The following is a 26,649-nucleotide window of genomic DNA, read 5'->3' on the forward strand; positions in this document are numbered from 1 at the left end:
TCTGCATGGCTGGTGCCCAGAGGCTCGCTGTGCGTTAGAATCAACCCTATGGCTGTCAGGCTGTTCAAGGTTCTCTCAGTGAGACCACCATGGCCACCGGAGAAACAAGTGTATCACTCCAGATTACGTCTGACTCCTCTCTCTCACGTTATTTTTCTCCATCAGCATTGCCCGAACCTGACATATATTTTATATTTGATTGATTTGTTTCTCCGCCGCTCTCCCTCCACTAGCACGCGCAGAGCATTTCCACCACTGAATAATACATGGCGAACAGCCTGTGCGCCGTAAATTAAGCAACGTGTTGATCTAGTAAATGTGGGTGTTTGGAGAGGCGGGGTCTGCGTTATAGTGCCCCTTGTCCTGAAGGTCAGCTAGGCAGAGCACTTACTGCCTCTACTCAGACTGTGCTTGCCACACTCCTCTGACGATGACTTCTGCTCCAAGAATTGCCCTCTCAGCTGTGCCCTTTGTCCGGGGCTCCCCCAGTGTCTTTCTCGGGGCTCCCACCAGTGTCAGCACAGCTGTCTCTTCAGGAGCTTAGCTGTGCACCGTGCGCACATGGATAAGGTAACATAGAATTTAATTTAAAACATTTTTATCTCTGAGTTCAGCTTTTTATTAGGAATTAATTTGCGTAGGTTCTTGGGGTCTAGTTGCTTTTCGTACGCTGAAATATTTCCCTTGAGTAAGGGGCGGCAGGGGGAAGTTCGCTGAGCACTCTCTCCCTGTATCTGAAGTTCTAAGCGAGTGTTTAGTGCACCGTCTCTGGGATGTTCCAGGAATTCCATTTTGAATGGGATGACTCTTTCTCTATTGTGGACAGATCTTATTTTCCTTTCAGTCCTTATAAAAGTTTGTTTTGTGCTTTTTTGAAATATAATAAAAATACCACGGTCTTAAGAACTGTGTAAAAAATGAGCGGAGTTAGAAGTTATCTAGTGAAATCATAGGGGAAGGTGTTTGTACAAAGGCTGTAATAATGAGGTCAGAAATGGACGAGAGGTCAAGTGGCCTTGTTCTGAGTCTGTGTTTTTATTTGGGAAACTCCTTCAGCCCCTCCAAGGTATAGTCTCTATAGCTGGGAAGATGAAGAATAAATGCCACAAGACCACATGACATCCAACTTCCAGCTTCAAAACACAAGCCTGGAAGAGGCAGATTTGAATCCTAACTGAAACACAGCCACCCCCTAGTCCTGGAGCAGTGGGTAAACCGTCTTTCCTCTCAGTGCCTCAGCTAGCCAGTCTTTTTAAATGAGGACCAAAAAAAAAAAAGACCTTATTTTCCATTGTCGCCAGGGTCTTAAACAATCTGGGTACTCTACCTGCAGAGTCTTCCAAGGCTTGGCAGCAACTTCTTACGTTATTGTGATTTTCTAGTCCTGAACCCACAGAATGGAAAGATAAAAGTTAGAAGCTGAAAAGTCAATGTACATCCCACTGACAGCTTTTTTAATGTGCCCTAAAGACATGCTAGGTTTACATTTCACTTTTGATTTTTCTTCTTAATCCTCACCTCACATTTTAAATTCTTCCTAGCGTAGCTTCAAGAAGTCTCTAAACTCATTAAAATTGTGTACTAAATGTGGTGTGCGTGGACTTCCATCTAGGGAGAGGGTTCGTAGCTTTCACGAAACATTTCAAAGGAGTGTCTTGACGTCTTCCCGGTTTTCCGCCCTGTGAGTATCGGTGTGCTTCCCTCCCTCCCCAGGATTCCTGAGGGGCACCATCTTCCTCTTGTGACCGTTCCTTCCTGGTAGACAGTCAATGGTAACACCGGAGAATCACACATGTTGACTGAATGGCAGTTTACAAGACCAGAAAGCTGCTTTCTGGAAACAGTTCATGGAAACCCAATCAAAACAGGTCTATGCTTTAGCGATAACCCAGTTAGAAATCTGGAGTAACTCATTTACCAAGTTAGCTCTTGGAAGCTTTTTAGTATGAATCCTGTTAGCTGGCTCTTTCTATCCCTAATGAATACTGTAATGCTAACTGTATCAGTTTTCAGGTTCAAAGGCTGCATTTTCCCCCAGTGAAGGAGGAATTATCATCATGGGGCCTGGGCCCCACAGACTTTGGCCTGTTGGTAGCCGGGGCAGGTGGGGGTAAGAAGGGGGGCACTGGTGCAGAGATTCAGCAGGTGGGGAGAGGTGTGGTCTTGCTAGTGGGAGCCACTGGTGTCTGTGCCATGGTTCACTGTGATTCCTGGGGACTCCCTGTGTACAGAGGACAGCGTGCCACAGGGGTTGCCACACTGTGGCCTTTGGAGGAAGCAAATCCCCAGGTCTGTTCTGAGGATTTTCTGAATGGATGTGAACTGCCAAGTTCTTCTTCAGTAGGCAAGTGACACCCAGGCACGCCTAAGGCCAGCTCATGGCCTGGCACCTGAGACCCTGCCTTCCTTTCACTGACCCCACCACCACCACCACTGTGTTAATGTGAGCCCTACTATGCACCGTGGACTGTGAGAGCTGATGTTCAAATAAAAGAAACCGAATATGTACCCTGGGAGCCCCGCTGGTGAAAGGGTTAGGCGTCGGGCTGCGCCCTCTGTGGTCAGCAGTTGGAAACCACCAGCAGCAGCTCCTTGGGAGAAAGACTGGGCTTTCCACTCCCTTAGACAGTTCCCGTCGCAGCAGCCCACAAGGGGTCACGAGGAGTCAGTATTGACTCCATGGCAGTGAGCTTTATGTTTGTTTGTTTTTAATGAACCCAGTTAATATTTATAGAGGTAAATAAAAGAGCTGGGGGTGCAGAGACCTAGCAGTTGAGCCCATTTCCAGCCCGTATGGCGGGCTTCAACTTGTTGTGGAAGAGTGGAATGAAAAGATCATGGGATTTTCCCACGAACTCTTGTTGAAGCCCCCATAGACTCGCGGGGAAACTGAAGGGGGTCTGCTCAGCTTATGCAGCCCTTGACAAATGGAGGCACCTACACAGGTCCCCGATTTGCCATGGAGAGTGCAGAAGGGACCGTCGTCGTCGTTGGGCACCCATGGCAGTGGTTACAAAGGCTATGTCACCTGGGTGTGCCCAGCGGTCACCTGATGGCGCCCTGCTCGGGACAGGTCCTTTCTCCTGGCTTCCTCGGGTGGATGTCACCCAGTGCCCTGGTCCTGATATCAACCCCTTCTCCCTGCCCCTCGCCTCTCTCCTAGCCTCACAGAATCCTTCATAATGCTTATGATTGGTATTAAACATTGAGAATCCGCATGAGGGGCTTTAAAAATCTTGTGTGGAAAAAATCCCATAAACTTTTTTTTTTTTTTTCGTGTCAAGGTCTGAGTTTATTATCCCCATAAACTTTTAAATAACGTTTTTTCCACATGTTTTCAAGGCCTCCCTCTTGTATGGTAGTAAATTTCTCAAATGTGATATTTCTTAATTTCTATGAATGCTAACCACAAAATTGACTTTGGATTACACCATTATTAGTGACGGAGCAGAGGTTTTTCTTTTGTTTTGTTTTTAACTTTTCGCCTCCTTTTCCTTTACCGGAGCCCTGGTGCTGTAGTGGTTACGGGTTGGGCTGCAGTCCACATGGTCGGCAGTTCTAAAGCACCAGCAGTTCCAAGGGAGAAAGACTGGACTCACACTCCCATAAAAAAGTACAGTCCTCTGTGGCAGTGAGCTTGTTTGTTTGTTGGGGGGGGGGGGTGTTGTTTGTTTCGGGCTTTCCTTTAACCACTACTTCATTCTCAAAATTGCTCTTGATACTCACAAACTCATTGCCATTGAGTCCACGCCAACTCACAGTGTGTGGAGCACAGGGTGGAACTGCCCCTGGGGGTTTCCGAGACCGTAACTCTTTGTGAAAGTGGAAAGCTAAGTCTTTATCCTGCTGAGCAGCCAGTGGTTCTGAACTGCTGACCTTTCTTTCAGATTCCAGCCCAACCCAAAGCCACTACATCACCAGAGCCCTATTGTTTACTAGTTCACAAATATGACTCACCCACCAATGCTGTGCCTAAAACACCAGAACATTTGACAAGATCGGTGAGTTACAAACAAAGGCACCAGGGAAGCAACAGGTTGTGCCTGCCACCTGTAGCGTATAATCACACCCACCGGATTCACAGTGTCATTGTGATTAAATGACAGTGGCTGTCTGACGAGGCTGCTGTAGCAGACTCAAAAAGGAAGTTCAGCACAGTTTTCATCTTATAGGTTGGTACTTCGATAATAATCTGGGTTACGAAAAATGCTTTTGGTGGTTAAAAATAACTATAAGAATAACTTCTTTAAAAAACAACAACACTGTGTGTGACCTCCTCCCTGGGGGACAGACAACCAAAAAGTGGGTGAAGGGAGATGTTGGACAGGGCAAGATATGACAAAATACCAATTTATAAACTATCAAGGGCTCATGAGGGAGGGGGGAGCAGGGAGGGAGGGGAAAAATGAGGACCTGATGTCGGGGTTTAAGTGGAGAGAAAATGTTTTGAGAATGATGTACAAATGCGCTTTACACAATTGATGTGTGTAGATTGCGATAACAGTTGTATGAGCCCCTAATAAAATGTTTAAAAAAACAACAACACTTTTCTGTTGAAACACTGCTCAAGTTATAGACCGTCATTTGGTGTCTTCCTTCTCACTCACTGGCAGCCCCACTGCTCAAGTTATAGACCGTCATTTGGTGTCTTCCTTCTCACTCACTGGCAGCCCCTGCGTGCGCGCGCACACCGCCCCCCATACACACCCTGACACACACAGACACACATACCCTGACACACATTGACACACTGACACGCACACGCTGACGCACACACTGACACACACACAGACACCCCGTTGCTACATTCTGACAGAGGTTGTGGTCTTTCTATTAAACGAAAATGGGAGGTGAGTGTGGAGTGGAGGAAGTGAGTTGCTTGGGCCTCGGGCCTCAACCTTCCCGGAGCTCACACAGCTCACCTTTGCTCGCCAGCAGAGAAGGCAGAGGAGTTAATGAGGAAGTGTCAGGAAGGCACTCGGGGGCGTTTAGAAACATTCGGGAGGTAATAGTGCTGCAGTTGTATTATTCATTTTACTATTAGTATTATTATTTCTATTGGTAATAAAGACTTTAATTCAAAGAGTCCGTGTTTAAAATGCTCTCGGATATGCTTAAGTAAATGAACATCATCTTTCTTTGAGAACTTTGCCCGAGATGTCTCCTCAGTCTTGGCACTTGGCAGGCAGAAATTAATCTAAACTGTTTTCCGAATTTACTAAGTGCTTGCCTGAACAGACAAGGAGCCTGTGGGTATTTCTTGTGGGAGTGACGAGTTGTGAATCCCAATATGAGATGTGTGTAGAAAAATTGTTTTAAGAAGGAATAGACATTTCTGAGTGGTTTGGCTAAACAGGTTATTTTTAAACTGAAGAAAAAATAGAATTGTGGGGATTTCAAAGATTCTGCGACTTGGCATATTCAGTTGAGATTTACATGGGGGCTTGCTTGCATCTCATAAGTGTAGGGCCAGAGAGAGATGCACTTGGAGTTGAAGACCACCTATGTCTTCAGATTATCTGCACTCTTCTACACATGAGATGTGCTGTTTTCAGAGACTGATTGGCAAACGCTGACTCCTGGTGACTTTATGAGGACAGGCTAGATTGCTCTCTGGTACTACATCACATGTGGTTACAAATAACTAGAGAGAACAGAAAATAACAAGGGATAACTAGGGAGGCTACCATGTGAATCCATCTCATTGAGACCCAGAGCCCCCATTGGCCTGCTGCTTCTCCAAACATGCCCATCACACTGATGATGTGTACCAAACAAATGAGTCAGAGAATGTTTAACTCACAAAGTATTCCTGGGCTAATCTTTTTCCTTGTCTGCCTCAGTCTAGAAGTTCTGCTCAAACATACCCCGCCCCCCCCCCCTTCCTAGTGTACCCTTCATAATTAAAACCCGGTCCCGAGAGGCTCCTCCGTCCTAGATTCCCTCCCCCCTTGCCCCCCCCCCAGGCAACCCTGGTGGTGTTTGAAATACAGGTGACAGACCTTACAGTGTCACAGCAATCATTGTGCAAGCCATCGCACAATGGACAAATGGGGGGCAAGTGGACAGATAGGTGATGGATACAAGACATAGGTAGATTAAAAACTGAACCATTTATACAAGGGTAGTTTTATGGAGACAGTATGGTGTTTGGATTTAGACATACTTCGGTACTATATCTGGGTCTTGGGAGTAGAATTGAGACCAGGGACTAGTTATTTAATCAATTCTCTGCCTTGGTTCCCAGTGCCACAAAGTGTGGCTAATAAGACCAACTTTCTTGAACTGTAAGTATTTATTTAGCTCCACCAATGACCTAGAACATTGGAGGGAAAGTGGGAAGACATGCCTTGTGAGAACTTAACCTGAAGTAGAGTATATGGTGCTAATAATATATTATAAAAGTCTATTGAATTAGACAGAAATTTAACTAGATGAGGAGTGTACAATAATCAGCAGAGAACCTAGGCAACAGTCAAACCGAAATTAAACTTATTGCCATCGAGTTGAGGAGGCCTCATAGGGACCCCATAGGAAAGGGTAGAGCTACCCCCGTGGGCTTGGGAGACTGCACAGCAAGAGAAAGCCCGGTCTTTCTCCGGAGGAGCAGCTGGTATTTTCCAGCCACTGCCCTTGTGGTTAGCAGCGCAACCACTGGACCGCTGGGCTCCTGGCTAGAGGACAGAGGTTTATATAAAAGCGATTCTGTGCTTTTTTCATTTCTCCCCTCTAGTCTGTACTCTACGGAGTTCTGATGGCAGAGAGGGGTATGTATTCGTCTGCTAACTACAAGGTCAATGATTCAAACCTACCAAACACTTTATTGGAGATAAACGAGGCTTCTGCTCCTGTAAAAATTTACAGCCTCAGAAGTCCCTTACAGGGGTCCGTTCTACTCTGTCCTATAGGGTTTGGTTCGGTTCGATTCGGTTTTATGCCCTACCTCAAGGATACATAACAAACAGGAAGTTTCTTAGGAACTTTGTTTGAGGAATAAGGGCTATGGTTCAAACAAACAAACTCAAAACAACAACAACAACGGAAACTGCATGGAAAAGAAGGATCGTAGTTTGTCTCTTGGGTAGTTGTCTTGCCTTTCTCTGGGAGGCGGACCAGTGTGGGCACGAAGTGTGCGTTTCCTTGTCCCTTGACTTCTTGGAATTAGCTACAGGTGAGTCCCAACAGGAGGCCGAAAGGACTGTTCGCCTGTATTTTTGACCCCAGGTTTCTCCCTGATGGCTTATCCTGGGCTTGCCCTGTCCCATCACTGGGAAGTCACAGCTTCTTGAAGGCGACCTTCTCTACAGGGCTCCCTCTAGTTCTGATAGCTTCTCCCCCCTCATCCTTTGAGGTCTAGGATGACCCGTGTGCCATTCTGTTCTCTGAAGACTGTACTGTCTTGTGGGATTTTCTTGCAACACAGGTTGTCCGTGTGTAAATAATCCCTTTACCAGCCTCGCTGCAGTTCTTCTTAGATGGAGTGTGTTCACTGCTTCCTGCTGGGCCACGGACGGATGCAGCAGTCTGCAAAGTGGGGTGCTTTAGAGGAAGTGGGTTGTCTTAGGATGGCCAAGGCTTGTGAGCTCTGCAGTCTGTGACCAACCTAACATGACGCCAGCATGCATGTCATATGAAGACGAGGAACCGAATGAGTTGGGAAGCTGAGCTGGAATGGAGTTTGCAGATCAGGTCAAGGTGGCACAGAAGACAGATCTCAGAGCACAGCCGAAATCATTTTGTGCTCTTTGTTTCCTCTTTGACAAGTGTGCATTGAAAAAAACCAAAGGGTGTGTGGTATAGGAAATAAATATTGGAAATGCCTCCATTATCATTCCAAAGAGCTAGATGCAAATGAATAGAGGGAAGAAAGGCCAACAATATGTAATAAAGGCTTCTGCTGGTACTGGGCAATTTACATATATTACTTTTTTATTCTATCTAGCAACCATTAGGGGTAAGGTCCCAACATCTCAACATTACAGAGGTAGAAATTGAGGCACAAAGCCTTCAAGGGACTTGCTGAAGGAATTAGGATTTGGAATCCTGAGGGACATCTGGGAGATTCTGATGCACATGCTCTTTTCTCCTTGCCAGTTGCACACACAGTCTAACTGTGACCAATAAATGGGATCTGAGGAGAGGTATTGATCATTGTACCAAGTGCAACCCTCCGGGTGTTTGCTGCAGACCCCCTAGAAAGGAGTGTCGGATGATAAGATCAGGTATAGGAATACGTAATGCAGGGGAAGCTTCGCTGGAGTCTAGGACTTGCCATACAGCCTGATCTCCCAGAGATTTCAGGGCCGGAGTATCTCGCATATCTCTCAGGGAATGGGTGCAGCCATCACACTGGCCTTAGCTTCCTCCCTGCATTGAGTGCCTTCAGATTCTCTTGATGAAAGTGATCCCACGCTCTCCTCATTTTATTTATATATATATATACACACACACACATATATATACATATTCGTATACATATACACACACATGTAGTGATTCCTGGTGGTGGTAATGATAGTTCAGTAGTAGAACTCTTGCCTTTCACGTGGGAGACCTGGTCCGTGTCTACACCTTAAGCACCATTACCACCCATCTGTCACTGGAGACTTGTGTGGTGCTGTATGATGCTGAACAAGTTTCAAAGGAACTTCCAGGCAAAGACAAACCAGAAAGACAGGCCTAGCAGTCTACTTCAGAAAATGGTCCTCTGAAGACCCTATTGATGACCCCTGTTGTTGGGGCGGAGCCACCATAAGCTGGAGGCTGAGGTTTCTCCTACTTGTCCATCTGCCGACTCACAGCTCCTGCCAGGTCAGGGCCTCGCTGCCACATGACTCCTCTCTGTGCAGCTCTTCATTTCTGATCCCATGACCAGCAGTGCCTGCATTAAGTGCTTGAAGAGAGAGGGAGCCGAGAGGGAGAGAGGAGAAAGGAAAGATGGAGATAGATTTTTAGGAACCTTTTCAAGTGGTTGCAGGGGCCGGAAAGGCCAACATTTATAGGGCAGGCTGGAAACTCAGCACGATTTCTTTATTACAGTTTTGATGCAGAATTGCTTGCTTCTTCAGGAAATCTCCATTTTTGCTTTTAAAGCCTTCAGTTAGTTTGATGAGATCCAATGCCTTAGAGAGGGGTAATCTGCCTTATTTAATGTCAGCTGATGGTAATCACAGATTCGGAGGTGGAAGGTGTAGAGTCATACTCTAGCCCACCACAACCCGATTTTTCAGCCCCCACAGTCACATCGTCCCCATATGAGGCAAAATAAATTTCCTTAATTCCTTGTTCTGCCAGGGTCTCATCAACTCAAATTCCAAAAGTCTTATCTAACGATATCACTTTGAAATCCAAAATCAAAATATCTAAGTTTGGTCTCAGCGATGATGGAATGGGCATTTTATCATCATATGATAAGCCCTTACTTAACCACTATGTCATAAACACTGCACAGAGATATTATGTTCTCTTAATACAGCCAGTATATTTGGCATACGAGGGGGTACGCCCCCAATGGATTTTTCCCCCCAAAGCTATATAATTAATTTTTTAAAAACAAAATAACCTTATTACCTTCAAAGTACTCTCCATGACACTTAACATTTTTGTCAAATCTGTGATTCCATTCTTGGAAACATTTTTCAAACTCATCTGTTTGGATTGCTGACAGCACCTCCCTCGGTTTTTTTCTTCACTCTTCTATGTCTTCAAATTGCTGTCCTTTCACGCCCATCCCTCCTCATTTGCAGAAACAAAAAGGAGTTGCATGAAGTGAGGTCAAGTGAATTAGGTGCGTGGGGCAAGAGAGGCGTAGTTTTTTGCCAAAAAAACTGGCGCAATGAGATGGCTGCATGAGCAGGTGCATTATTGTGGCAAAACCAGTCCCTGTCTGCCACAAATCAGGCCATTTTTGGGTTGCAACTATTAGGCAATCTTTTCAGAACCTCTAAATAGAAAGCTTGATAAACAGCCTGACCTGGTGTACCGAAGTCCAACTCTATGACAAGTCAACATTTTTGTCCATTCAGAAAGTTGACGGACATCTAGAACAAGGTTTATCATCAATTGACATTTCACCCTTTTTGAAATGAGAAAACCACTCATACACTTGAATTTTCCCATAGCACTGTCTTTGTAATCAGTGTTCAATATCACACCAATTTCGGCGGCATTTTTCCCAAGAAGGAAAATTTCACAGCGGCATGTTGCTCTCTTAAATCAGCCATCACAAAAAACAAGGTTTGAGCAAAACTACTTTTACAAAAAAAGTTCATGGTGACTAGGGACAAGCTTCCTAGGTAACACCGACTGGATGCACTAACTCAGAGCAAGTTGCTTGATGCTCAGCTAGCAGGAAAAATGCATACTATGAAAGCTCCACTCCACCCAGGACAATTCTGGGTTTGGGGGGAGGTACCCCTTACTATATTCTTAGGGATCCCTTTTCTGTTTGTCCAGGGAGATTAGCTAATATGTATTGACTGCTGGCCTTGTGCTAGTTACTCTTCTTAATGTTCTGTTCTGTCCTCCATGTAGTCTCCACAACTCTAGGAGACAGAAGCTTTAAAAATCATAATAAACTTGTGTTGTGGTGAAATAAAAGTACCGAAATATATTTTTGTCATTATAACCACTTTTCTGCATACCATTCAGCGACACTGATTACATTCACCTAGTTGTATAACTATAGCTTCCATTCATTTCCAAATTATCTTCATTGCCCATACCAAAACTATCAGTACCACGTAAGAAATACTTTCTATTTTCCCCATCCCCTTTGTCCCTGGCAGCCACTAATAAGCTCTGGTCTTAGTGCATGCGTCTATTCTAGCTATCATCTCTCTACGGGGTCATATAACATTTGTCCTTTCATGACTGACGGATTTCACTCCATGTGGTAGTTAGGGATTGTATTTACTAAATACTGCTGGCTAGGCATGGCATCAAAACTGTCAACCAATTCACAATCTTGATGTCATAAGCCTTTTGTATAACAGTGAGGGACTCTATGAGGTTTGTAGTGCATGCATTCAGGCTCAAGTTCCTTAAATACCAGGTCCACTGAGGTGCTCATGGGAATTTTCTGAACCACTATGCCACTGGTTCGCCAACTTTGCTGTACATTGGAATCTCCCAGAGAGTTTTTAACTGCTCCAATGCTGTTAATTAAATGAGACTCTTGGGGGTAAGCAACAAGCATTGATGCCTGTTTCCCAGATCCCCAGGTGATTCCAACGTGAGGCAAGTTCAGAAGCTTCTGCCCTAGGCTGTCTCAGCCACTCTGCTGGTGGAGGTGCAGAGTGCGCACAGGGAGCGTGCACGTGCCCAGGGGTCCAGGCCATGCCCGAGTGTCCGGAGCAGGAACTGGGATTCATTTCTGCTTGATGCTTGATGCTGCCCGAGGGTATTCTGTGGGGAGAAAACAGCTGAACGAACACCAGCCACTCTCTCCCCGTGGAGGTGACTTGCTCAGTCTGTGGCAAACAGGGTTGAATTGTTATGCTTTTGTGTGATGGTTCAAATAAATACACTTGCAAATCAGGAAACAAAACAAAAGAGAAAGAAAGGCTCGTCCTTTGTCAGAGCCTCCATCCCTGCTTAAGATCCTGGGAAAACACAGACCCCACGGTGATTGCTGTTGCATATGCTTTTTGTCAGGGAGATAATTGTGGAAATTGGGTTGCTTCCCGCCAAGTGCAGAGCCTTTTGTAGAGAAAATCTGAGCAATCTGTGTCCCATTTTACAGTAACGGAGATTGGACTGGCGGGTCATTAGTGAAGGGAAGGAAGATGACAGGGCCCTTTTCTTTGCTCCTGTTTTTTCCCCTCCCCAAATAAAGGTGATAAGAATTTGATGTTTGAGAGGAGAGGTCGGGGGTAGAGCTGCTCCGAAAACAATAACGAGGATGTGGTAATGGAAGGAAGACACACACACACACACACACACACACACACACACACACACACACACACGATGGTGAGAAGAAGGCAGAGGGTGGCACGGCCAGTGGTCTACTACATTGCAGCAGAAAGGGAGGTGACCAGAAGCACAAGGCTGCTGATCACACTCATAGGAATGTGGTGGGCAGTAGGGGGTAGTGGGGTGGGGTGGGGGCTTTGCAGTCACTCCCCAGCCTCCCAGGTCCACCTCAGCAGCCAGGCAGGCTGGGGCCATGGCTGCAGGCCTGTTGGGCTTGCATTTACAGGTGGTGGCCTCCAGGCCCTCTTACCTATTGTCAACTTTGAAGGTAATGAAATGCAGCTTGTAGAAGGAATAGTAAATAATAGCCATATATCATTTAGGTAAATCAGCAGGGGAAGTTGCCCAATACTGCATTTGTTTATTTAAAATAGCTTTCCCTGGGCTGGGGGGCTGGGGTACTCATTAAATCCTTATCTTTTCTTCTTGCTAGTCCCCAGGGAAGAGCAAGTTCCCTGTTACTCAGATACGTGGGGGTGGGCTGTGGGGTGGCAGGGAGCAGCGCTGATAGTACAGGATGCCCATCCAGCTCAGCGCCCGCCCCCCTGTCCATGCACACACACCCTTCCCCCGACTCACTGCTATGGAGTGGATTCCGACTCCAGTGCCCCAGAGGACAGGGTAGAATAACCTCGATGGTTCTGACTCAGAGCGACCCTGTAGGACAAGGTAGAATAGCCGCAGTGGTTCCCACTCAGAGCGACCCTGTAGGACAGGGTGGGACTGAATGGCCCTGTGGGTTTCTGAGACTGAACTCTCTGTGGGAGTAGAAAGTCTCTTCTAGAAAGCTAGTGGGATTAATACGAGGAATGGGCACATGCCTCAAAGGCCAGCGAGGGTTGTGGCCCTCTGAGCCCCTTGCATGGATAGGCGAGTTGGCCCCTGTACCCCCCTTCTCTCTGGGGGCTGGAGCAGTGCCAGACTTCCGTACTTCTCTCTCTAACGCCCGCACCTAGCACAGGGAGGCCCGCTTTGCCCCAGTAACTGCCGCCATGAAAGGTTTTGAATGGAACCGGTTTGCACGGAACCTGCGATAGAATGGGTAGGTTTCAAAGGAATTGGGGACATACGTCACCGGTGGTTTTTGATCCCTACGTAGTCATCTGTTTAATGTATCTTTGGCAGAAGCTGTGAAGAGTTTCAGTTTGAACGGGTAGCCGCTCGCCCACTGGTGTCATCACTAGGGCTGTGTTGCCCAATGTGGTAGTGACGCATGGCATTCCCCCACCGCCTCCCACACCAGGCCGTACGGAACCCTTAGCCATGTGGAGTCACTACACTGCCAGTGCTCCCAGGGAGGGCACAGTAGTCAGTTCAAAGAAGAAAACTAGCTTAGCGTGTAAGCCTCGTGGGGGTCTGATGCCCCTACACTGGCCTACAAAAGATGTTTTTGTTGTGACCATTAAGTGCAGAGATTTTTTCTTAAAACGTAACACATTTCTCCAGAAACACTGCCCCAATCGTTTTATAGACCCTCATTTGGCTGCCCCTCCCTTTGACAGTGTCACCTGTCATGATCCACACGCCCTGCACGTCAGAAGCCACCCCACTTACTGAGCCCCAGGACTGCTCGGACTCTCGGATTGCTGGCCTTCAGTCTCTAGGAGACGCCTGGCCTAGTGCCGTCTTGAAGGATCAGGTGATCCAGTCCCCTGGTCAACCACTGTGGGGAGCCCTGGTCATTTGTGCTCATAGTTCCCACCTCCATCAGTGGATCGTTCTGGAGGTAGCACTCTGCCCCCAGGGCTGACTTTTTATATATGAAGTATTACGTCTCCTTGCCTTCAAGTCCATTTCCACTCACAGCAACCCTGTAGGACGGGCTAGAACTGCCCCGTGGCTTTCTGAGACTGTAACTCTCTCTGAGACTCGAAAGAAAGCCTCATCTTTCTCGCACGGAGTGGCTGGTGGTTTCAAACTGCTGACCCTGAGGGAGGTTAGCCGCCCAATAGGTAACTACTATGCCACCAGGGCTCCTTGTCCTAGGGATTTGCATATTAAAGTTTTATACTAATACTAAGTTTTTTAAAAACAAAAACAATTATAACTAGACAGTGCCTGTTCCATCTTCTTGCCCCAGTTTATGTTCTTGCCTACGCATCGGATGCTAGCTCCTTTTCAGGGCAGACTTCAGGGTCCACAGGCCCTTATTCCAGCTCCTCTTTCACACTGCCTGAAAGGCTGCCCCTTCAAACCTCTGGTGCCTTCAGTAGGCTCATCTCTTGTTGCTTATTCACTTACTCCCATCGAGTTGATGCCAACTCACAGTGATCATGCAGGACAGGGTAGAACAACCCCTGTCCTTTTACCAGATTGTAACTCCTCACAGGAGTAGAACGTTCCCCCTTTCTCCCACAGAGGGGATGGCTGGTGGTTTTGAACCACTCACCTTGTAGTTAGTCGTCCAACACATGTAACCAGTGTATCATCCGAGCTCTTCTGTTAGTCTCTAGCCATGCTCTACTGTTTGAGTTCCCATGATTGCTTTTCTATTCTCTCTTTCATGCCATTATGCAACACCTGTCTCCTTTACTTGACTCACATGTAGTAGTCTTTCAGAACTCAGGTCAAGGATCACCTCCTCTGCACATCCCTCTCACCTCTGAGTGTTTGGTCCCAGGTTGTGTCCTTGTTGTGTGAGTGGCTCTCGAGGTGGTTCCGACTCAGAGTGACCATGTGTACTGCAGAAGGAAACGTGTTCTGGCCCTGTGCCGTGCTCATGGTGGTTGGGCTTTGAGTGGATTGCAGCTACATGTCCGCCCATCTCACAGAGGACACCCCACGCTTGTTGGTGACCCTCTACTATACCAAACATATGCTCCTCTCTAGCGATGGGTGGACAGTAAGGATGACAAAGTCTTGCCATCCTTGCTTCTAAGGGATGCTTTGGCTGTGTTTCTTCCAAGATCGATTTTTGTTCTTCGGCCGCCCGTGGTGTCTTCAGTGTTCTTTGCCTCCAGGTTGACGTAGGTGCTGGTATTCTGTGTCCCTGAACAATAGCACATGATTTATTTTATTCCAAGTTCTGTCACATGATTTGTGACTCTGCCTGCCTCCTTAATGACACCTTGAGCTCCTTGTACTTAGAACTCTATCATGTTTATCTCTCTCTTAGCATGTAGCACAGTTCCTGGCACTGAAGAGGTGTTTTTCCTGAACATTTGTTCAATGAATAAATACATTTACTTCCTTATGTGTTGCCTACCTAAAGAATCTTCCCTGTGTAGCTGACTGGTGGGATCCCAAGGTAACTGGGCACTAATGCGGGGGAATTGCAGGATGAGTTGGGGAGATCAAGCAACTGTATTATACTTGGGGGAAGGAGCCTCTGAAAGGTGGGGCAGGGAGGTAGGATTAAGTGTGTGAAGTGAACATCAGACAACACCTGTGACAGCCTTTCACATAGCTTCGTCCATGGCGGTTTCCCATCAGCCAAGCAATCCCTGGAAAGTCAGCAATCCCATCTTACAAGTGAAGTTGAGACTCAGAGTACTGAAGTAGCTTTAATGGTGATAGGTGGCAGGTGTCAAACGTAGCCTCATCACTGTTTACTTCTTTAAGTTCCTCTGATAGGATTTTCACGTATTAAAGGTGGGGATTTTAGATGGTTGAGTGCAGTATAGGGTCCTAAGTATTGAAAAGATCAATGGAATTATTTAAGGTTTGTATACTTTTTTCACCCCCCTGATACCCTAAGAGTTAATGGATTGAATTTTCACAGTGCTATAAATACTTAATGAAACGGTGTGATCCATTAGTTAAATGAAATGTTCTGAAGTCTGTCTTTGTTGCTGTCACATAAATTCCTTCAATCTTGCTAAATCCTGGTTCTGACTTTTGTTAGCTTTGAGTTTGATTAAAGTGACATATTGTGTTTCATTGCCTTGCTGAAGGTTGCTGATACCTGAGTAATTAGAGTACTAGGCTCTCTGGGATATGGGACTTTTATTTTTCCGAGTGCATTTTTATTTAACTCTCTTTTATTCTCCTTTATTTAATCTCATGAGTTTTATCCAACATGATCCCATTTTACAGACCAGTAAATAGGTAATCAGTTTAAATATGTTTAGTTCTAGATTCTACCCTAGAAAATCCACCAGGAAGTTCTCAGATCGCTCTTCTTTAGTTTCCAATTAACTTGAAAAAGGAAGTTATGCCTAGGTATAAAGGATTTTAAATGAGTGTGTTAGTCTAGGCACACTAAAGAAACAAATCCATAGAGTTTCATGTGTATAAGAGAGAGTTTTATATAAAGGGTAAGTACATTAAGAAAGCATCCCAACCCAGTCCATTCTGAGCCCATAAATCCAATAGGAGCCCATATGTCCAATATCGATGTCCGAGATCATGAAACAGATGCAGTGAGACAGAATGCAGGAGGATCAGAGCCAGGGGGTAGAAAGTCTTTGGATCCAGTGGCGGTGTAAGCATCTCAGGACTGGCAGGGGTCTCTACGTGGCTTCTCTGGCTTCAGAGATCTGGGTGCATCAGGGTAGGTCCATGTTACTTCCCCAGCTCAGAGCACTTGTGTAGTTCCATGTGTCTTGTCAGTAGGGCGTCTCCAAGGGAGTGAAGTAGTGAGAGTCTCCCCTGCTCTCTGGAGGGAAAACCAGAGTTTTCCCAGAATTCTCAGGGGAAGGCCATGCCCACAGAGAGGCCTCATTGGTTCTATCTTGATGGACAGCTAGACTACCCCTTCATTCATAACCCTCAAATTGACACCAGATTATGTATCTAGCACCATGAGTTTAAATGATTACCACGAAAAGGTTGTGGTTGTGGTTAGTTGCTGTTAAGTCTATCCAAACTCATGGAGCCCCCTTGTGTTGCACAGTAGAACTGCCCCTTAGGATTTTCAAGGAGCCAATCTATCTCCAGGCCTGCCTTCCTAGGTGCCTCTGTTTGTACCACTCAGGGGCATCAGATACAGCATTGTACTCGGTTTAAACTTAAGGCCATTGAAATGTCTTGGTTGGATTTTCCTATAAAGACATTACTGAGCCTAACATGCATGATGTCACACAGAGTTGATTTTATGAAGAGCCCCACAGTCTCATCATTTTGAAGAATACAGCATCTATGCACATCCCCTCTCTTTTAAGTGTATAGTCTGAGTGGATATCTGGCTGGAATACTGCATGATATACTATGTAAGGGATGGCACATGTCCAAGGGTATCACGTAATATCCATCCACCACGCTTTGAGGGTGTTAACTTTGATGACCCAATGGCCCAGTTTCTCCTCTGTGTGAGAATGAGGCTTCCCTTGCAACCAAAATAATAAAAGAGGAGAAGCTTGATATCTGAACGTAACTTGCTTCTCAACATCATTTCCTCCTACACCAAACATTGATGATGCCATCAAGTGGATTCAAGTGACCCGGTGACAAAGTAGCACAGTCCTGTAGGTTTTTCTGGGGTGGGAATCTTTATGGGAAACAACAACCAAAATCTGTCTCGGAAGAAGTACAGCCAGAATGGGCCTTGGAAGTGAGGATAGGGAGGGAGACTTCCTCCCACCTACTTTGGACATGTTACCAGGAGAGACCAGACCCTGGAGAAGGGCCTCTTGCCTGGTACACGAGGAAGATCAGTGAAAAGGAGGAAGGCCCGCATGAGATGAATTGACACAGGGGGTGCAACAGTGGCCTTGAATTTAACCACAGCTCGGCTGTCCGTGACACGAGTCAGAACCTACTGGACAGCACTTAACAACACCAGCAGCAGCAACAGGAACAACACTCTTTTGGAGAGTAGACAAGGCCTTCTCCTGAGGAGCTGCTGTTGGGGTCACACCCTCCACCTGTGGGTGAGCAGCCAACTGCCGAATCACTGAGCAACCACTTCCGTAGGTGAGGGAGCTGACTGGGGCTTCTGGCCTGTACGCTTGGGGAGCTTCGTGCCTTTTCAACAAATGGTCTCTTTTCTGTCATTTACAGTTTGGAGAAAGCTGAGAAAATGACCCACATGCTACAATAAGCAGTTTGCAGATTCCTTTTTTAATCCATCGTGACTTTACAGAGAAGACCTTTTTTAATTAAAAGAATATTCACGTAACCTAAAAGTAACCATTTAAAGTGAACACTCACCAGGAGCATGTAGTACATTCACAGGGTTGGGTAATTATCCCCTCACTCTAGTTCTGAAACATCTCCATACACCACAGGTAGTCACTCCCCAGTTTTCTCTCTTCTCAGTCCCTGGCCAGCCAGGAAGCTGATCATGATGAATGCACCTGTTCTAGAGACTCCATGTACATGGAGCCGCGTGGCATCGGACGTTTTGTTCCTGAGCTACTTCACTTGTCATCAGAGTTGGTTCCGACTCATAGCGACCCTGTGTACCAGAGAACAAACCACGCCTGGCCCGGTGCCATCCGCACAGTTGTTTCATGTGTGAGCCCGTTGATGCAGCCACCTGTCATTCCGTGTTATGGAAGGTCGCCTTCTTTGTCAGTGCCCTGCTACGTCATCAAGCATGATGTCCTTCTCCAGGGACTAATCTTACTGACAACATGTCAAAAGTGCATGAGACAAAAGTCTGGCAATACGTGCCTCTTAGGAGCATTCTGGCTGTACCTCTTCCAAGCCAGACTTGTTTATCCATCTGGCAGCCCATGGTGCTTTTAATATTCTTCACCAGCGCCATGCTTCAAATGCATCAATTCTTCTAAGGCCGTCCTTGTTCATTGTCCAACTGTCCTATGCATATGAGGGGATTGACCTTACCCGGGCTTGGGTCAGGTGCACCGTAGTCCTCAAAGTAACATCCTTACTTTTCAACACTTTAAAAAGCTTTTGTGCAGCAGATTTACCTAATGCAATGTCACTTGACCCCTTGACTGCTGCTTCCTGGAGCACTGAATATGGATCCGCAAGATGAAATCCTGGACATCTTCGATCTTTTCTCTGCTTATCATGCTGTTACCTGTTGGTCTAGTGGGAAAGGAATGTATATTCACTTAGTATATATAATGTTTCAGAGTTCATCCATACTGTCGCACATGCCAGAATTTCATTACTCTTTATGGATGAATAATACCACATTTTGTCTACTCCTTTGTCTGTTGAAAGACAACTGGAGGGATTTTGAGTGAAGTTATGAAGAGAGGTGCCGTGTGGGCTGCCCCTGTGCTGGCGTGGGCAGCTGAGAAACAAACATAGACCGTGGGCATTATTCTGTGTAAATAGAGTGGGTCCTACCTTTTGCCATTAGGTCAACGTCCACATGTGGTGACTCCATGTGTGTCAGAATCAAATTGTGCTCCAGGGGGTTTCAGTGGTTGAATTTTTTGAAGTGTAGTTCCAGGTTTTTCTAGAGGGTGGACTCTACCTTTGGATTAGCCACCAAGCAGGTGGAATGCATGCACCCCCCCCTCCCAAGGATTTCTCAATAAAGGTGAGTTGTTTTGCTCTCTGATCATACGAGGAGAGAGACAACATGAAGGGAGAGGGAATCTACATCACCGTGATGTGTGTGTTTATGTGTTTGTTTCATTGTAGCTACTCCAAACGCTTGTGTTTTGCGGTAAAAAATTAAAATTCCATTTCAAAGTCTTATCTGCTTTTTTTTGCTTGCTGGGTTGATGTTTTGCCCTCCACCCAGACTCCCTAAACACAGGATTTTACATTTTAGAAGAAGTCTATGAGATTGTGTGGCTGTAGTAGAATGTTACATAATTCGCATTTAGATTTGAAGAGCTCATTATAAAAAACCAGACACACTTCAGGAATATTAAATTACCGCAGATTGTGCGGAGCAAAGAAACATTATTGAAGCATTTCAAAATTCTCGGTGAGCCTGAATTTAACTGATAGGGTTTCACAGCTTTTACTGGGGAAAATGATCTCAGTTGCCACGTGGTGGCTCACCCCAGAGGACTTTAATCTCCTTCATTACAAAGAAGCGAATTTCCTAAATAAGTTGGAGTTTCTTCACAGCGCTGGCCCAACCTCTGGGGTTTTGAAAATTCAAGATCGGAGGACCCACTGGGTGGTGGGTGCCCTGTGCACAGCAGCTCCCCCATTTTCAGTTTTTATTTTGAATGGTACCAGCCTCCTCTCTGTATTGATAGAGGGGTGTGCTTCTATTGACAAGTAATGCTTGGAACACTTGAACACAATCACATCTTGTCAAACAAGTGGCTCTGGAGATCCGCACGGAATCGGGAGAGGGGACTTATTGTGGTTTGTAAAGCTGAAGGAGAGAAAATGATGCAATTCAAACTATCTGTTTATAAGGACTTCGGGAAGGCCCTGAAATTTCGGGAAAGCCGTATTGTCTCCCTGACTTCAGGGTCGACCTAGCACGTATTCTTTTCCTTGGGAGCCCTGAGAGCACCCCTGGTGGTCTGCAGGGTTACTCATTGGGCTGCTAACTTCAAGGTCAGCAGTTTGGAACCACCAGCTGCTCGACTGGAGAAAGAGGAGGCTTTCGACTCCTGGGAAGAGTTACGGTCTTGAAATCCCACATGGCATGGGGCAGCTCTCCTTTGTCCGACAGGGTGGATATGAGTCAGCAAACTCACACGACGGCCATGTTTGTGGTTTGTGTTTAGGTTTACTGAGCCCTGTCGGAGTTGTCCTATGAGAGTAGGAAGGCTACCTGTAAGGCCAGTGGTTGAAACCCCCCGTGGCTCGGCCTTCTGGAAAGAAGTGCAGCCTCCGGAACCCTCCATAGGCTTGCACGGAGTCAGAACTCCCTGACTGGCGGTTGGGTTGGTTTGGGTAAGAAAGACCAGCATAGTGCAGGCATCATAGACCCTATCACTCCCTGCAACATGTTCTCAGAAAGCTGCCTCAGCGTCCTCGCTTGCCGTGAAAGAATCATAATGGAGACCCCAAGTCACGTAATAGGCTTGTGACTTTGGGTAAGAAAACATAGGCGATCATTTTATTAGCAGTTATCAATTGCAACTCCATGTGGGCCTGGTTGCAGGTCACGAAGATCCACAGATACTCAAGATGCTTGATTACAATGGCCCCGTATTTGTGTATCACCTCCACAGATCCTTCTGTGTGTGCATCCCATCATCCTGAGATTGCTCGTAATACCTAATACAACAGTGCTTTCCTTTCCCTCTTACAGTATGAGCAGTGGCTCCGACCCCCTCATCAATTGTTCCCCCTGCGTTGGGTCCACAAGTGTTGAATCCACAGATACGGAGGGCCAGCGGTATTGCTATTATCCCCACCGTACAGGTGATGAACTAGTGAGGGTTTGTTTGATGAGGCAAAGAGGTTGAGTAACATCTTCCGTCTCCTTCTAAGAAGCTGAACTCTAAAACTGGCCCAAAAAGGGAATATAAAAGCAAACTCGTCATAACGCAGAGGAAAAAGTCGATGTCATCTTAAGGGAGGAATCGGAAAGTCTTCTGCATGGGGTAGCTGAGATAGCCTCAGGGGTGGATGTCAAGGTCAACTTTGTTACAAAGAGAGATTCCAGAGAAAGGTAGCAACACAAGGAAAACCAGGCAAGATGGGAAAGTGTGTCACCTCTGTAGTAGACTTAGCTTGGTCGTTGACGCTGAGCCTCCTCACTTTTGCACACGCGGGTCCTTCTGCTTGCGGTAAGCATTTACTTGTACATTCCAAGTCGTGTCCATTGAGCACCTGCTGATCTCTTCACTTAGCCAGTTGACATTAGCATCCTCCTTCAGAACTCCAGAGTGTGGCTTCTCTCTGAAGTTTTCTTGGTGCGTCCAAGCAGAATGAATGTGTGCTCTTTCGTCCCCCCAGTTTGCCTGCTGTGTCTGCTTGCCTTCATTCTGGTCTATATTAGACGTCTTTACTGGCTGCCTTTTCTGCTGGATGGGGTGTGTCTCTGAGGACAGAATCCGGATGTGACTGTTTACCTCTGGCCAGAGTGGTTGACAGACACTGTCTGTTGGCAAACATGAGCCCATGAGTATTTGCACCTGGCCCATAATAGGTCCTTAGTAAATATTTATCAAAACAGTCAATATTATCTTTGAGATTAGTTGTGCCCATATGTTAAACATGGCTGATTTTGTGACTGCCATTTTCGGGACTGAGGTTGGGAGGGGCTGTGACAAGTGGCCTGGTGCTGCAGATAGCAGGCCTAGAGTAGAGTGACAGCAGTCGTTCTCTCTCTGTACTCCTGCAGATTGTTCCATGGGCTCCATTCTCGGAGAATGTACTTTGTCACTGTCCTTAGCTGTAGCCGGCACCTCCTAAACTTTAGGATCGAAAGCAAACAGCTATCCTTTGTGGTCAGTAGCAATGCCTTTGTGCCAGTCAGCAATTCAAAACCGCCAGCCTCTCCTCATGAGGAAGATGAGGCTTTGCTATTGGAGTGACTTTGTGCAGCAGAACAAAAAAACCCGTCTGATCCTGCGTCATCCTCATGACGACCGGCTTCTGTGAGTCATGTGTGGCTGTGGTCCCACCAAAGGCCTTGCGGGGCCTCACTGACCCGCGGTCTCATCACACGGTGTTTTCCACCAGCTACGGAGTGCTCCTGAGGGCATGTTCAGAGCGGGCAAGTCCGTCAATTAGGTTGTGACACATAAGGTTTTCATGGGCTACGTGTGGGAAGCAGATCACCCCGCCTTTCTTCCTCGTCTGTTGGAGTCTAGATGCTCTGCATAAACCTTTTCACCGTGTGTGAGTTTGCTGGTATCTGAAATACTGAGAGCATAACTTCCAGTATCATAGCAGCACACAAGCTACCACAATACAGAAGCAGTTGGTTTATTTAAAGAATCAATGAAAAATGAGGAAAGCCCAAGTATCTTTAGATAAGGGTGGCGTTTCCCCATATGCAGCCTTCCTATGTGGTTTGTGGACTAGGCTTCTGGGGAGGCCATCTGCGGTGGTCACGATGGAGAGTGTGGCATGCGATGAGTTTTGAGCCGAGACCGGCATTTGAGGTCAGCTTTTCCTAGAATCAGTGATTTTATGTCTGGGAGATGTGCGAGGCCGCGCCTAGATAGTCTGAAGGTCTATTCCTGGTGACGTTCTCCTAAAGCTCTTTATAAATAGATCAGAGGCGAAATGTTTACTTTCAACAGAACTCTCTGATCAAACTATCTGATAGTCACTGGGGCTGATTTGGCTCAGTAATTCATTCCTTCTGTTGAAATGAGGTCGGAGAGGTGTATGTGAAGCAGAGGCTGAGGGTGCTGTGTTTAAGGAATGCATACTCACCACTCGCTGTACTAGAAGTGGCTGTGTTAGCCTTGCTGTCCTTTTTCTTCGCTTAGCACAGTGTTGGAGGTGTGGAACAGAGTGGGTTTTTGTATTGGACTGCTAACCCACCCAGTCAGCAGTTCAAAACCCCTCATGAGGAAGATAAGGCTTTCTACTCCCATTGAAATTTACATTCAACCCAAGGGGGGAGCAATTCTACTCTGTCCTCGAAGTCACTGCAAATAGGAACCAACTCGATGACTGTTTTCTAATCCTGTGCAGTGCATTTATCGATGAATGAATGAAGGGAAGGTGTGTCTGCTTCTTCTCACTTCACATTCAGAGCTTGCCTGCTTTGAGAGCTGGCACCGGGGTTCACCATTAGAGTTGTCTGGTTAGAATACTTCTCTGTCCCCATTTGTCACCTTACTCATGTTTATCAGCTCCCCGCCCTTTCTGCTGCTGCCCATGGGACAGACCAAGGTTGCTTCCACGATCTGCTCTAGCACCCAAGGCACTCAGGAAGCTTGGCTGATGGATGGGTTGGAAATCTCTCCATGAAGCTGGTTAAGAAACCTGGCTTTGAGATATGTCCTGGGTGCCATCTACTGCTTGAATGTACAAAACAGGGAAAATTAAAAAAATTTCTCAGTGTGAGTTAGCTGGTTTGAGAAAGAGTTTCTTGTATAGATCCTCCTTCTCTGTGCTATATGAAAAACAAAGCAAGCAAAACACAACAGACAGCTGCCGTCGGATTGACGTCACCCCATGGGTATGTGGTGAACCTACTCCAGCCGGTCTTCCAAACTGGCACCCTCTGGAAGCAGGTCCCGAGCCTGTCTTCTGAGGGATTTTGAAGTGCCAGCCTCTCACTTAGAAGTCACAAGCTTCGACACTCCCCCACCCCACCTCGGATCCCTATTTCCTCCTAGTTATTGACTGCAGCACCCCCGTTGTTCCCCTGTCCATGGTGCAGCCTGCTCACTGCCCTCTTCCCCCACCACCCTCGCCTCCAAGATCTCTAGCTAAGAGGAGGTACCAAGAGGTAGACATAAGGGGAAAGTGACCGTGGGGCAGGAGGAAGGTCAAAGGAAACAGAGGAAGGTCAAAGGAAGCAAAGCAATGGATGGAGGTATCAACATAGCAGTGCACATATGTAAATACATTAATGCACAAAATAGAGGTATTGGCTCATGTACATATATTTATACAGCAATACACTGAGATAGGGGATGGACTTCAGGCCTCTGCCCATACCTTCCCCCAGTACAAGAACACTTTGTTTTAACCAGTTGGCCGTCTAAGATGTTCACGCTCCTTACACAATTGCTGAAGACAAAATGGTGCATAAGCAAATGTGGTAAAGAAGGTGGATGGTGCCCGGCTATTAAAAGATATAGTGTCTAGGGTCTTAAAGGCTTGAAGTTACACAAGCCGCCATTCAGGAGTGAAGCAGCAAGTCCACATGGAAGAAGCACACCACCGGGGCGATCATGAGGAGTCATAGGGACTTGGTAATAGGCAGGGTACAATAAAGCATCAATGAAACACTATATTCCTCTGGTTCCTTGAGGCTTCCTCACCCCTCACTACCATGACCCCAGTGCTGCTTCTCAATTCAGACTAGACCAGAATATAGACAGGGATGGGAGATCATGACACATGGATTCCAGGAACAGGAGTGGGAATAGTGGTACCAGAAGGGTAGAGGAAAGAGGGGGAGAGGAGGGAGAAAGGGGGAACCAATCACAATGATCGACATTTAACCATACACCCCACTACGGGGGAAGAACAACAGAAAACACGTGGGAAGGGAGACAGCGGTTGGTGTGAAAGATGAAAATAATAACAATGTTCAGTTTATCAGGGGGTTATGGGGGTGGCGAGGGAAGGGAAGAAAAAGAGCAGATACCAAGGGCTCAATAGAAAGTAAATGTCTAGAAAAGATTGAAGTCAACATATGTATAAACATGCCTGATTAAATTGATGTATAGATTGTGATAAGAGTTGTACGAGCCCCCAATAAAATAATTTTAAAAAACAAAACAAAAAATAAAGTAAACTAAAATAAAAGTTGAAAAAAAAGAAGTCGAAAGCTTACCTGCGTGTATGCCTTTATTATTGTTGTAAACCTTGCCAGTTGCTTCCTGACTTTACCAGTCTGTTTCGTATGTTTGCCTGCCAGGTCACCCCACCACCACCACCTGCCCCCTTGGTGATTTCTGCTTCCCTTCCCAGGGCATGAGTCTGACTTTCTGCCTCTCTCGGTTGGTTCGCAGCCCTCGGAAGGAGTGAATGAAATGAGCCGCCTGGGGAGTCCTTTCTGAAGGGAGGAGCGGTTCTCTTGGAGAGGAGTCCTCCATGAGCCTGGCCGAGGCCCGGGATCTGTGTGAAGTGGACTAAGGATTTAGTAGGATGTCAACTGAGACCGAGCTTCAAGTCGCTGTGAAAACCAGCACCAAGAAAGAGTGCAGAAAGAAAGGTAGGCCTGGGTCTCCGCCTGGTCCAAGGCGTCTCTGTTTGGGGAAGAGGCTTGCGCCGCTCCACAAGAGGCGGTCTTTCGGATGGTGCATGTCGTGTCTGTCGCCACCAGCATCGTGTGCTTCGTCGGGGTTAGTCAGCGCATTATTTGCTGTTGATGTTACTCGTTTCTTGGTAATACTTGAGCAGCGGATCTGTGTTTCCCTGGGTAAAATCCAAAATTCTTTTCATAATATACGAAGCCCTTTCTAATATGCCTTCTGACCATCTTTCCAGCCCCATCGCTCTCTGAACACCCTCCCCACCCCCCGCCGTGGTTTCCCCTGTGGGCATTCTGTCCCTTGGCACTCACCATGGAGAACTACCAGGGGTTCTCAAACTCGGCCAGCACCAGTCACAGGAGGGCTGCTGAAGCGCCCTCTGCTGGGCCCACCAGCAGAGTTCCTGCTTCTGGGCATCTTGAAGTGATCTGAGGAGTTGCACTTCCCACAAGCTCCCAGGTGACGCGGATGCTGGTGACATTGGTGGCCACTGGGCCATTAACTCATGCTAAACCTTCTTGTTCTTATGCTCCCCCTTGTGCTCAATTCACTCCTACCCATTCTGTGTGTGTGGGGGGGGGGGGGCGGAGCTTAGGCAACCCTCCAGGGAGAGCTTTGTTTACCCTCAGCAACAGATTACTTGCGTTTGGGTGGTTGGTTTCAGTAGTGTGTATCTGAAGTCTGACTTTTCTATTCATTTTCTTTTAATCGTTTTATTATGGGCTCATACAACTCTTATCACAATCCATGCACACATCAATTGTGTAAAGCACATTTGTACATTCATTGCCCTCATCATTCTCACAACATTTGCTCTCCACTTAAGCCCCTGGCATTAGGTCCTCATCTTTCCCCTCCCTCCCTGCTCCCCTCTCCCTCTTGAGCCCTTGATAATTTATAAATTATTATTTTGTCATATCTTTCCCTGTCTGAATGTACATATGAAAATATATTTATATATGATGATGGGGAAATAGATCTATGTGCCTATATTTATAGG

At 46.5% G+C, this 26,649-nt stretch overlaps 1 protein-coding gene across 2 annotated transcripts in view; it reads left to right on the forward strand.

The window, feature by feature from the left end:
- The window catches only part of DAB1 (DAB adaptor protein 1), a 1,456,966-nt gene that overhangs the window by 1,105,992 nt on the left and 324,325 nt on the right, over window positions 1–26,649 (forward strand). For both annotated transcript variants that reach the window (XM_045291934.1, XM_004699390.4), the window contains exon 4: window positions 25,407–25,609. In XM_045291934.1, the coding sequence (XP_045147869.1) occupies window positions 25,543–25,609 (67 nt within the window). In that variant the 5' untranslated portion in view covers window positions 25,407–25,542. The remainder of the gene's footprint in view (window positions 1–25,406; window positions 25,610–26,649) is intronic.

Source organism: Echinops telfairi, unplaced genomic scaffold, assembly GCF_000313985.2.
Source record: "Echinops telfairi isolate 266 unplaced genomic scaffold, ASM31398v2 ScPeMD7_443;HRSCAF=831, whole genome shotgun sequence".
Classification (NCBI taxonomy): domain Eukaryota; kingdom Metazoa; phylum Chordata; class Mammalia; order Afrosoricida; family Tenrecidae; genus Echinops; species Echinops telfairi.